Raw genomic sequence first — 13,344 nt, 5'->3', positions numbered from 1 at the left:
CCTATTAAAATTCAAATATTCGTATTTTCCCTGTACAAAAACAAGAATTATCGAATTTTTCAATACTTCTTGTTTTATGATGTTTTAAAATAAAGAAGTAACCAGAAACATGGCCCAGTCTGAAGTAAAACATTTCAAAATCCTCCTGTTTCAATTTGTACTAATAAATTCTACTATATATAACCAGCTTTTATGCAGTTGTCGCCTGTTAACCTGTCATCTTTTGACCGATAAAAACTACGCCATAACTAAATAAGAACGGTACTTACCTCAACAATGCATTGTAAAAATATTGCAGTCACAATTAACAAAGCTATACCATTTTTGGTTGCATGCTGCCGCGAATCACTTTCTCTGTCGACATTAGTAAAACTAGTTTACAATTTTGAACTTTTGGGACAAGTAAGCAATGTGAAGATTCGAAACCGTGTATGATAATTACCTACCCTTTTTGTGTGTCATTTTTTGTACCAATTTTAATACTTTTATGTAGAGTTAATAAAAAATAACTTAAAACTGTATTTTTGGAATTAGGAAAACATCAAATTTATCCGAAATTTCGCAGAAAAATCATCTTTCGCAATGGGACAAATTTTTTACACGGAGGCTACGTTAAGAAATAGAAGTATCGCCTTCGATCTTCAGAAAATTTAAGAAAAGCCTTTCTGCGCTAGCGTAGCAGTGTTTTGTGCAGTTTTAGGGCTGACATTGTGATTGAGACTAATGCAGCTGTTTTGTTAAAAGAATCGATCGAAAAGTTTCCCGATTATGTAATTTCTCGAAAACGTGATCACGGTAATCTTCTGATTTAACACTTTAGGAGGCATTGAGAGCAGAAGTGGCGTAACCCGAAATTTTAATAATTGAGAAAATCACGGTTAAAGAAATTAAAGAAAAACATTTGTTTATTATTGGTTTCCTATTTAAAACAATGGCTAATGAACTTTAGCTATGACATAGATATGGAGGAAAGTCTCTTATTTTAGATCCTAATCTTGTCTGTAAATGTGTGATTTACTGGATTTTATGTGGCTTACATCACTTCTGTTTTCTGGATACAGAAATAATTTTTAAAAAGTAAGTTATTACATTTTTTTATTAAGAATTTCTAAGTACAAAATAGTAAAAAGTTATGAGTTAAGACTGCTATAAAACTACCGCTCTTCATTATCATGTACGTATTCAACTAAGCTAACGTCTCTGTCTGTAGAAACAGTTGTCAAGTTTTTATGAAAGTCCTGGTAAATCGGGGGAATAAAATTTAGTAAGTCGAATAAATCTTTCTTTTTCGCTTCACTTACGGCATTTCCTTTTGGAAACAATAAGTCTATATCTGTAAGTATTGTAGATATTCTATTTTTAATATCACAGTTTCAAAAAGCACGTCTTTGTTATTGCTGTACTTGTACTCCAAAAATTAAAGCCATTGAATCTTGAAATTGATTAATTTATAAAAAAAACGCATAATGCAGAAGTGGCGTAAGTGGTTTACGCCATTTATGTCCTACGAAAAATTGCGTGAAGAAACAACGTTTCAAAAATTTTGTGTAGGTTCATGAACAAATATGAACTACGCCACTTCTGCATAGAAAGAAAATTTAATTTTGGTCATGTAAGTGTAATAAACTCAAAGTTGAAAAAAATAGGGTCACGCCGCTACTACTCTTAATGCCTCATGGTCTATGACAATACTCCAGAATAGTTTAACGACATTAAATATGATACTTTCATTTTTCATTTTAATTTTCTAAACCAAAATTGACAATGGCTTCAGTAACGGTTTTTTTTTTAATTTCAGGTCTTCAGCTAACAATTCTGTTAGTATTCGAATACACTTACTTCATCTGGTTTTAATTCCTGTACCACTATCGTTTCTATGACCAATTAATTTGATTGATAGTGATATTTCTAACTCTTCTTGGATTCTCAGTTTTACGGCTTGTTAATATAAATTAATTTTAAAAATTCAATGAACAGGTGATTGGAATCCCTTTGAATTCTGATCTGTCAATTTTCCTTTCAATGATCAATTTTAACCTTAAATGGTTGATTCCAATAAGGAAATCCTTAAAACCAATCAGGAAATTTGTGCTCAAAAAAAGAAATTTTTAATGTATGCTTTGAACCACCCGTCAAAAAATGTGATATAAACCAACGATAGTTATAACTGGCATATTAAAACATGAAAAAGGCTAACCGTAGTAAATATTTTGAGAGCTGAATGTCATTGCTAACTTTGACAGCTACTCAAACAAATGACGGTGTTTACACTGGGCTCTTTTAAGTATCAAGTCGGAAAGATAATCAATTAATAGAAGTTTAAAGTGATTAAGAATACAAACAAAGAAAAGAAAATGTCACTAGCATTACGAATATTTTACAAATTCTAAAAACTCAATGAGAAAAACAACCGGAGTTACATACGTGTTTTTTTCTAAAATATTTAAACAGTAAAGCAACAGTTTTCTTAGAATTTCCCATTAAGCGTTAAATTTCTTTAAAGTTAACATCTTCAAAAAATATTCATCTAAAATTGATTTAAATCTATTGAACTGTTGCTTTTCACCAAAAATACCCTACTCAGACATTCCTTGAAGTTCTTATCTGAAATTCCAAAAGGAGAACAAGAAAAAAAATGTTTTATTTCTTCCCATAAAATTACCATAACATTATACTAATCTTATATACGCAGAAAAATGTTTCCACCCAGTTATTAGCAGTGGTCTTATCCGACTACAAACGATTATGACCATAATAACATGGCGTAAGGCTGTGATTATCTGTTTAAGATATTTCGTTGTCCTTGCTGTCATATTATATTATAATCATTGTGTAAATTAACATACCAAATTGATGTGATTTCATTCGTTGACTTTAACAGAGTATTTTTCCCTGATGTTACGCTATTTCGAAGACAGAAATAAAAGAAACTCCTTGACTACCAGACTTTTGTTTGTTTGAGTATTTTAATAAATCGATAGTTAGTCTAGGAAATCACTTGAATTAAATCATAGTATTTAGTAAAAGAAAGAAGTATATTGTTAAAAAATGAATTTTGACAATATTTACTTGCCATGTTCATTGGACATTAATGTCTATAAAGCATACTTCACTTCGGATAGTCAGAATTCTAAAAACTCACCAGCATCACTGAAAGCAAAACCATCATTGGAAACCGATAGCAAAATTCTTGAGCCAAAAACACTTCGTCTTCTAGCATTAGATAAGATTGTTGACAATTGGATTGGTATCTGACAACTTAGACTTAATTTTTGTACTTATTTATTAAAATTAAATTTTTTAGAAATGCCAATTTTTAATGAAATAACAAAACAAGTCGACCGAAATTATGTTGTGGACAATTTGCCTATGAATATTCCTCTGAAAATATCAAGCGTTCACATAAAGGATGACTTTTTTTGGCGGAAATGCTATCAGCATCGTTGGAAGACTCTTCCAATTGATGTAGGAAATCGAAGTTGGATCGATGTGTACATGGAAAAACACTTACAGGAATATCTAGAGAATGTTAACATCAGTGATTACGATCAAGAGAGTGTGCAAACAATTTTGGACATAAGTGCTGGCTACATCAAAAGGCTTGAAATTGATTTTCTTCAGCCGTCAATGGGTGAAATTAATGGTGAGTCATACGAGTGTATAATTAAACGTCAAATAAACTTCAATTTGATCATACATTTGATTTGACAACCCTGTGACAATATCTTTTCCTATTTTATTGTTTTTGATAAATTGGACGTTTATGTTTATGCTTTTTTAATGAAAATATCAAAAAAATTGGTTTCCAAGAAATCTATTGGACCAACGTTAGTCAATTTCATTGCAAACGCATTTTACTCTGATAAGTTTCTCAGGTCAACACCATGAGCTACCGATTGATTAGTTGATATTGAATAAATATTTAATTAAGTTTTCGAAATAAAAACATGGCTTTACTGAATCAGTATTTTAAGGGTTTTTAAATTTTACTAAAGTTCAATCATATTCACTTTTATTAATTTACAAAATCCATTGTGAATTCAAAGTTTCTCTCAAATGAGTAAGCTCATTTCTCAGACTTAGGTAAGCTAAGGTTAGGTTAATTTATGTTTAATTCTTGGATGGAGTAGGACACAGTTGTTGGCTCATTGGGATGCCACATGAATCTTCAGTTCCTTTTTTTGGAGTAGGACACAGTTGTTGGTACATTGTGATGCCCAGTTGTTGTCCCATTGGGATGCCACATGATTCTTCAGTTCCTTTTTGTGAGCTCAGTGAAACCAATTGAACTTCTTTTTGAGTTTGAGATCGTTTAGGTCATTGTAGAAGAATTATATAGAGACGTCTTTCGTTTTTGACATAGAGCGAGGTATGTATTGAAGAGGTGAAGCACTACTTCTCAGTCTTCTTGTTTCGTTCAGCTTCTGCAAAAGTCATTTGAGAAGAAAAGGCAGTGTGAGGTTATGACAATGATTATTGAGCTTATATACAACCTGTTTAGAGATATCAATCACCTTACGCCCTTTAAATCTAAAATAGGGTAAATATTTGTTGTGGCCTGACAGACAGGTGCCGATGCTTTTCCACCTTATGTTAGTTTGCTTTAAAGCGTCTTGTCTTGGCAAGATTGTTATGCCAGCCTTAACCAAGGGTAGTAGAATGAGTAGTTGAGTAGTACTGTACAATTTTTGGCGAGTTTGTCTGTTTTACAATTTAATGAAATATCTCTACGGAATATCTCTTAGCAAAGGAGAATGTTCTTTCATCTCTATTAGAGATTATTGACAGGTCTGGACTTATATCAGACGTTCATATCATGATTTCTTGAATCCAGAACAAGACTTCTATTATCGACGTAAGTTCTGCCTGAAAGACGCTACACTGATTGAAGAAGTGAAATTAGAGACTTTCATAGTACACGCTTCTACCGACCCCCCATTAGTTTTTGACCTATCTGTACAGAAGGGGATTGACCCGTCTTTCGGAAATGCTCTCTGTATAGAAGTGGCTTGACCCGTCTTTCAGGAATGCTCTCTTCTACCAGAAAGATTAGGAATAGAAGCCTGGAAGTTTCTATCGAACTGTAATTAGGGGATGGAGTATGTGTGAGTGGGAAGTGATTCTAACTAATTAAAAATTATGGGGTGACAAATGCTATTATTTCTCCACTTTGATGAAGCTCAGAGGCGAGCAGCAGAGTTTACAGCTATTTTTGTGCTGAGTAGATATAAAGGTGATGAAGTACGATATAAATTGCCTTTACATACGCATACATAGGCAAGCTAAACGCTGGACTTCGCTAAGTTTATCGCTGTTTATACCTTTGTTTAATGTTGTCCACCATGCTGCTACACCGTACAGTAGAATTTGTCTGATAAGCAGCTTGCCTATGCATAATGCGGGGTTTGAAGCCCCATTTACTACCAATAGCTTTTTTGCAGAATAACAGAGCCACAATAGATTTCTTGAACTTTTCTCTAAGGCTTAGATTTGTTGGCTTTGTTTTGTTTCACGAGATGCCACTCTTAAGATATGTACATATTATTTGTTTTCCATTTAAGGGTTTGTTTTTCCGCTAATTACGTTAAACGGTATAAAATTTATTATAGCTACTGTTTTTTTTTAGTTAAGAAAATTTGCCGTAATTGTTAAAACTCTTAGCCGTAGTGCTAGAATTATAACTATTATCATAAGTTTTCGGTTTTCTGTCAGTTTGAAAATTACTTTACTTCCCTGACTCAAACGGCTTCAACTGGATAAAAGATTTTACATTTGATTAATTTTGTTTTTCTTTCTTAGATCATATTCCACTAGATATCATTCTGAGTAACCTACCCGACCTGCGATCTCTTCGAGTAACTTATTGTACAAAAACAATTGAAACAAACTTTTATCTTGGTTGCTCGTCATTTTCTCGAAATGATATTACTACATTTGCACTTGGATTAAGCAATTGTTCTGAACTTCAGGAGTTTTGGTATGATGACCGAATTATTAGATACAAATCTGTTTTTTATTAATGAACTTTTCACATTTTTTCAGGCTTCATAGTGTAAAACTTGCACCCTATCAGCTTGCCTTAATATCTAAATCTCTCGATAAAGGATGTCAGAATTTAAAAAAATTGGCAGTAACACATTGTGCGATGCACGATGATGGATTGCAACAATTTTTAGATGGATGCACAGCAGAATCTTTTCCAAACTTAAATATTTTAGATTTAACCAATAATTTGATTTGTAAGTATAAATGTAGCTTATAACTTAATAATTAATATAATCTAATTTCTGCAAGCAGCCATGTTAACATTATTTATACAACTTTATAGATTTAATTTCATTGCATCGTATAGGTCGGTTTGACTTATAATAATCTAACCAATGATATTTAAAGGGTCTTCTAATAGTCGATGTTTTATTTTGAAAAGCCTATTATTATAAAAGTATAGTAGGACTGTCATCCCAGAGGTCGCGGGTTCAATCCCGACCTATGCCACCTAAAGAGGTTTTTTTTCACGGGTAATGCCCATTGTGAGAAACTGACAAATCCTCTGAGAGTAATTCTTGTCATATCTTAATTTTGCAAAACTAAAGAACTCTTGGGTCATGAAGCATCAAGGCTTCATTCGTCCTGTTCCACACTATTTCTCCAGCGTAAACATGGTCTGCTATGCTGTTGCCTTACATAAAATGTACGACGAAGCACTTTCCGAGCTGGTTCTGCAGCGCTCATATGAGCTAGGTGTCCAGCCCACCGCTGTTTACCGTGCTTGTTTTTTGTGACATTATCAGCTTTGATGTAAATTTCCTACAGTTCTTGATTGTAACAAAATTTTCCGCGAGACCTTTCTCTCGAAAAAAACTAAGAGGTTGGAGTGCCTTTTACTAAGCATTCAGGTGTCGGATCCATTTGCTGGTACTGGTATAGACATCGTCCTGTACAGCAGCAGCTTAGAAGTTCATGGTAAGGAATGTTGCCTGATCGATCTGGGTGAAGGAATCCTATGCAGCTTGTTTGGCTCTCGCGATAATGTTGATGTCGTCTGCGTAAGCTGGTGACGTTGGTCTTTCTTGTTGACATTTCAGAGTTACGAATTATTTTCTCCAACGCCAGTTTGAAGAAGAGGCTTGTGTTTAACCATTCCCTTGCCGGAGTCGATTGAACATTTATGATTGGTCTGGATTACATTTCGGCTATTTTAACTTGGCTTTTTATATTGGTCATGATCAACATGCATAGTTATGTACATTTATTTGTGATTCCGTACGCGACCTTAAAGTCTATAAACAGATAGTTAGTTCGAATACTAAATTCTAGAAATGTTTCGCCTTCCTAGGGGTGAAAATCTGATTGGTTGTTGATTTGTCTAAAATTAATACACACTGATATTTTCCAATAATAGTTTTAGCGTGTGAGGCTATCACGATCTTTTAGACTCTTTAATAGTATACTCATTCACTAAGCATTCTTAAGTCTCCCAAGGCCCCAAAAGTTTCAATCATTTATTTAGGGTCAACATTCCTTACTTAAAAAAAATTCATTTATATTTATTTTTATACCAATTAAAGATAGAAGAGAAAGACATTTAAACCGGCTCAGAACAATAAAATTACAAGGTTCGGCCTTCTAAGTATTGTCTATAAGTTTACAAAGTCATTTTGTATGGTATTTCACCAGAGCGTCAACATATTGAGATAGCGGAGGAGTAAGTTCGTTGGGCGAAAGCATCCAACTGCCGAACATCGTGTTTTCTGACGAGAATGTTTTCCAAATTGAGCAATTTCTAAATTAAAAAAAAGTGTATAGTTTATACTTGAAGAACAAGAATTAGGCGATCGTTTAGCCACCAGGAAGCAACACCCGTCACAAATAATAGTTTGGGCAGCTTTTCCAATTGTTTCCCTTGAGGCTGGCTTAAAAAAAATGCGACTTATCATGAGCAGATAAAAAGTTCGGTTGCAGACCTTTTTTTTCAACAAGACTCTTCACCGTCTCACAAAGCACGTATGAGCCAAGAATGGTTGATAAGCAACGTTTCGAATTTCATTTCGACCACACAATGGCTCTCGAATTCACCTGACTTGAATCCAATGGAATATTTTGTGTGGCCATTTAGTCTCAAGGATGTCCAAATGGTAGACATATGCATTCAAGATTACCCAAGCGTCCACAGTTTTTTCTCAAACCCCACCTCTGTCTATCAACTCCTACTCTCACCTCCCCGCCGTGAACATCGGTGCCTAGTACCCCAACTGAAAATTCGGTTTCAACCCCAGTGGAAAGTTGTTGGGGGCAAACGACAGGGGGGAGAGTAATTCCACTAGCGCACCTCCCCTTATCCAGACGGCAGTGGACGAATTCTCGAGATGGAAACAACGGTGGCGTCTACAGTTCCAGTAAGGTTGAACTACTTAGTGAACACCTTATAGAGCTCAGGCCTGTAAGGAGCGGTTTATCCGGCTCCCCGTGCTTTGAGTTATACTAAGGATCTGGCCCTCCAGGTTGGGGGTTGTGCCGTCAGGGTGACTTCCTGGCCACGTAAACAATACCTTTAGTTGCGAAGCACCAACAAGCCTCGGATAGGGAGGGATTCACTGTTAACAACCCACGCAAACGAAATAAGGACAACGAACTTTGGATCTATGCGTGGAATGTTAGGTCTCTTAACAGACCACGTGCAGCCGAACAATTAGCAGAGGCCCTAAACTGCTGCAAGGTAGATATTACCGCCATCTAATAAGTGCGATGAGATGAACCGGGCAAACGCAAACTAAAAGACTGCGATATCTACTACGGCGACTGCTACCGAGAACAAAGACAGCGTCTATTTAGGTGTGGATTTGTTGTTGGAACTAGGCTCAGGCAAAAAGTCTTGAGTTTCAACAGTGTGAGCGAGCGCATCACGACAATCCGCATCAATACTAAATTCACCAACATAAGCCTTATATGTAGGCATGCCCCTACAGAGGAAAAAGATGAAGACACCAAAGACATATTCTTCGAGCTCTTGGACAAGACATATGATCAGTGCCCTGGCTATGACATTAAAATTGTCTTAGGAAATTTTAATGCCAAGCTAGGAAGAGAAGATATCTTTGGTGGCATAATCGGGAGATACAGCCTGCACGACACCACCTCCGACAACGGATTTAGGCTGATCAATTTCGCGGCGGGGCGAGACGTTCTGGTAGCTAGTACGCAGTTCACACATCTTAATATCCACAAGAGGACATGGAAATCTCCTGATCAATCAACCGTCAACCAGATTGATCACATTGCGATGGACCCACCACACTTCTCCAGTATACAGGATATCCGAACATTCCGAAGGGACAACATTGACTCGGACCACTACCTCGTTATAGCCAAGGTACGGCTACGGATATCCCGATCCAAGGAAGGACTGTGAGAAGTTTCTACGTTAGACGGCTACAATCGCAAGACTGACATGTCCTTTTCCGATCAAGTCTCTATTAACCTCTTAAGGAGTCCTATGCTAAATGCATTAAGCATTGAAAATCAATGGTTACATTGCCTTGCCAGCCATCAGAGATGACGCCTCTGAAGTGCTAGGTTTTACACGGCCGGCAAGCGCCCGCAGCGAAAAAGCAGGCATACAAAACGGCGCTGCACAAAAGTACCAGAGCTGCTTGCGAGCTCTACGCGCAGAAGAAGATAGAGGAACACCGGCTTAGAGGGATGTCACAACAGGAATGAGGTCCGTAAATTTTACCAAAAGGTAAAAAAACCTCCCAAGGGTACCAGCCACGAACCGAAGCCTGTAAAGACGATCAAGGGAACATCGTAGTAGAACCGCAGTCGATGCTGAGAATATGGAAAGATCACTTCTCCAAATTATATAACGAAGATGACGAACCGAATTCCGCTGTAAGGGAGATAGAACCACTTAACCTCGGCGACGCAGATCAACAATTCCGCCTACCCAACCTTGACGAAGTGAAGATAGCTATATCTAAACTTAAGAAAAACAAAGTTGCTGGAGCTGACGGCATCGCTGCCGAACTATTCAAAGCAGCAAGTTTGGTAGGAAGCATGCGCTGAAGCATGCATTGAAGAAAGCATGCCCGATGAATGGAATCTCAGCATAGTTTGCCCGATATATAAGAAAGGAGAACCTCTAAATTGCGCCAACTACAGAGGCATCAGTCTCCTGAACATTGCGTATAAGATCTTTTCTGCCGTACTATGTGAACGTCTGAAGCCGTTCGTCAACAACCTGATTGGTCCTTTTCAGTGTGGTTTCAGACCAGATATTAACACTAGGGCAGATTATGGAAAAAACCCAGGAACTTCAAATCGATACCTACCATCTCTTTATCGATTTTTAAGCCGCATCCCTGTCAAACTTATCCGTTTGTGCAGAATGACGATGGAGAATGCACGCTGCTCTATCAAGGTCGGAAAAGATCTTACTGATGCATTTGATGTCAAAAAAGGTATTATACAAGGAGTTGCACTGTCATGGGACTTCTTCAACATCGTTCTGGAAAGAATTGTGTAAAACTCAACCTTCAACGCTAGAGGCACAATCTTCCAAAGGTCCATCCAATTACTCGGATACGCTGATGATATTGACATAATTGGAAGATCAAAACGTGATGTCAATGGAGCGTTTTTGAGCATTGCGACGAAAGCGAAGAAGATGGGTTTAGTGGTCAATGAGGGCAAGTCAAAGTATATGATGTCATCAAAAAAAGACACTGAACAAAGACGTCTTAGACAAAACGTCACCATGGACAGCTATAACTTTGAGGTAGTTAAGGACTTTGTATACCTAGGCACCGCTATTAATGCAGACAACGACACCAGCGTTGAAATCAAACGAAGAATAACTCTTGCAAATCGCCGCTTCTTTGGACTTAGAAGGCAATTGAGAAGTAAAGTCCTCTCTCTAGCATCTACAATCACCATCTATAAGACACTCAGCATCCCGTTTCTCATTTATGGCTCTGAGGCCTTGACCCTGTCAAAGAAAGATGAGAACGTGTATGCTTCGAGATAAAAATTCCTCGGGTGATTTTCGGTCCCGTACGCATAGATAGAGAATGGAGGAGAAGATATAACGACGAACTATACGGGTTGTACAGCGACACTGACCTAGTTAGCAGAATTAAAGTCCAACGGCTTAGAAGGCTAGGTCATGTAGAGCGAATGGACATCAACGCTCCAGACCGGAAGGTCTTCGAATCCAACCCCGAGGGACGGGCGGCGCAGTAGAGGAAGACCGCGACTCAGGTGGCGCACCCAGGTGGGAGAGGACCTCAACCAACTTGGCGTGCGAAACTGGAGACAGGTAGCTAAGGACCGAGCTGGCTGGAGACGCATGTTGGTTGAGGCCCAGGTCCGCCCCCGACTGTAGCGCTACATTAAGTAAGTAAGTAAGCATTTAGTCTCAAGGCGGTTAAAAAAACTATTCTCTGTGAGTGGGATGAAATACCGACTAGTTACGTTCGACCAGCTTGCTATTAATTTTTTATAAGGTGGGCATTTCCAGCCGAAGTGAATGAAAATAAATTACAACCATTTTTCAAACCGGTTTTGTATAGGTTACACTTCCAGTACCAGACCCTGTACTATTCAAATAAATAGATTATATTAATTTCTTACCTTGTCCAGCTTAAAACAGACATATAAAATAAGTCGTCTTTCTTGTTTTAATTCATCATCCTATAGCACCTGAGGGAGCATTTACTTTAAGTCAAGCACTCAAAGGAAGACATTTGGAACAATTAATTCTTAGATTAAATCCAATAGAAAGCGATGGAGCAGCTGCTATTTTATCAGTAGTCCAACATTTACCACTTAAAGATCTCGATATAAGTGGATGCTCAATGACAAATACGGTAACGAAAATCCTGATGCAATTAATTGTACAAAATGCAACCATTTTGAATTTGGATATTTCAAATAATATCCTAAAAGAGGTAAGTTTATTACAGAAAATTTAACTTAAAATATTTATATTATATTATATTTAATTTTACAGAGTTCTGGACAGAAAATTTGTAAAATTATAGGCTTCAATAAAATACTGCGCAAATTAGATCTACGGAATACTGGTGTAACACTTGATACAAAAAATAAAATCATGGAGGTCTTAAAGCTTAATAAATATTCATCATAACTCAAAAGGCGTTTTTTTTCCTTTGCATCATCTTGCGTCAGTAAATAAAAATTACAATAGACCCCCACGCCAACGTCAAAACAAATTTCGTCAAAGTCATGTCGGTTGGCTAAAAACGCAGTAATCCCAACATAATCCATAGTAAATTTACCTCTTAATACCTAGATATTTATTTATCTTTGAGATACACACACCTTTTTTTCTGTCTTGAAACCATTCTATGATATTGGTTTTTCCTGCTTAATATATCTATATACAAAGCCATTGAAGAAAAGGTGATGAAAGGTACAAAAAGAAAAACAAGAAATGAAAAAGCAAAAGTCGATTGGGTTGGCCTTTGTTAAGTCCATGGTGGGATGCTACTTAACGTTGAAGAGCCAACTTTATAAATGATAAGGGAGGATTTGGTAATGCTATTCAAGAAATGGCAAAATATTATTTTATTGAGTCATTCAAGAGGATATTCTATGGCAGGATGTTTTGGCTGATTTTACGGCAAAAGGTGCAAAAGTGGCAAATTGGAATCGAAAATGGGAGGGGAGTTTCTAAAATGTTTAGTATTGAAATGAGTTGGGTGGAAGAAAAAAATTAAGTGAGAATTGAAAATTATTGATATCGTTTAAATTAAGTTCATAGATATTGCAAAGTTAAATTGTTATGTGAATATATTTATGTTGAAATTGGAATTAAAAAGTTGTAATTTTTTACGGTGAAATGTTTGTATTTTCTTTGCAATCAAACTGATACCTTCTAATTGTGCCTTTAAAATGATGAACTTCAAAAAGTAAAAATGTATTTATAAACTGGTTATTGTCGGATAGGTATGGGAAGCTGCAGGAAAAAATGTTAGCTCGTGAAAAAATAAATTTCTAACATTAAATATTGCAAGAGAATTAGTAGATTGATTGCTAGGCAGTTCGCCACCAATTCAACTCTGCCAGTGAGTGTTATGACTCCGCCTGTACTTGAGCGACTTAATGATTCTATGGGGCAAATCTTTCTTCGCACTCGTACTGTAGCGAGAGTCCTAAAAGATCTTAACATACACAAATCTGCTGGTCCGGATGGTATCCCCGCTATTGTTCTGAAGAGGTGTTCTTCATCGCTGGCAAAACCACTACGTAAGCTTTTTCATCTGTCCTACTCCTCAGGTCTCGTTCCGAGCGGATGGAAAACCGCATTTGTCTAGCCTATTCCCA

The 13,344-nt window shown here is 36.7% G+C and overlaps 2 protein-coding genes across 2 annotated transcripts in view; one reads left to right on the top strand and one right to left on the bottom strand.

Annotated features, from left to right (window-relative positions):
• The window catches only part of LOC129943098 (ras association domain-containing protein 8), a 447,741-nt gene that overhangs the window by 155,800 nt on the left and 278,597 nt on the right, over nucleotides 1-13,344 (bottom strand). The window lies entirely within an intron of this gene.
• Nucleotides 3,026-12,514, top strand: LOC129943103 (dynein regulatory complex subunit 5). Its single transcript, XM_056052337.1, has 6 exons — nucleotides 3,026-3,247; nucleotides 3,305-3,643; nucleotides 5,800-5,977; nucleotides 6,043-6,239; nucleotides 11,695-11,945; nucleotides 12,008-12,514. Exons 1-6 carry the CDS (start codon nucleotides 3,049-3,051, stop codon nucleotides 12,143-12,145), a joined length of 1,302 nt encoding a protein of 433 aa, XP_055908312.1. The 5' UTR covers nucleotides 3,026-3,048; the 3' UTR covers nucleotides 12,146-12,514.

This window comes from Eupeodes corollae, chromosome 1 (genome assembly GCF_945859685.1).
Source record: "Eupeodes corollae chromosome 1, idEupCoro1.1, whole genome shotgun sequence".
Lineage (NCBI taxonomy): Eukaryota > Metazoa > Arthropoda > Insecta > Diptera > Syrphidae > Eupeodes > Eupeodes corollae.
This window is presented reverse-complemented; position numbering and strand designations above follow the sequence as displayed.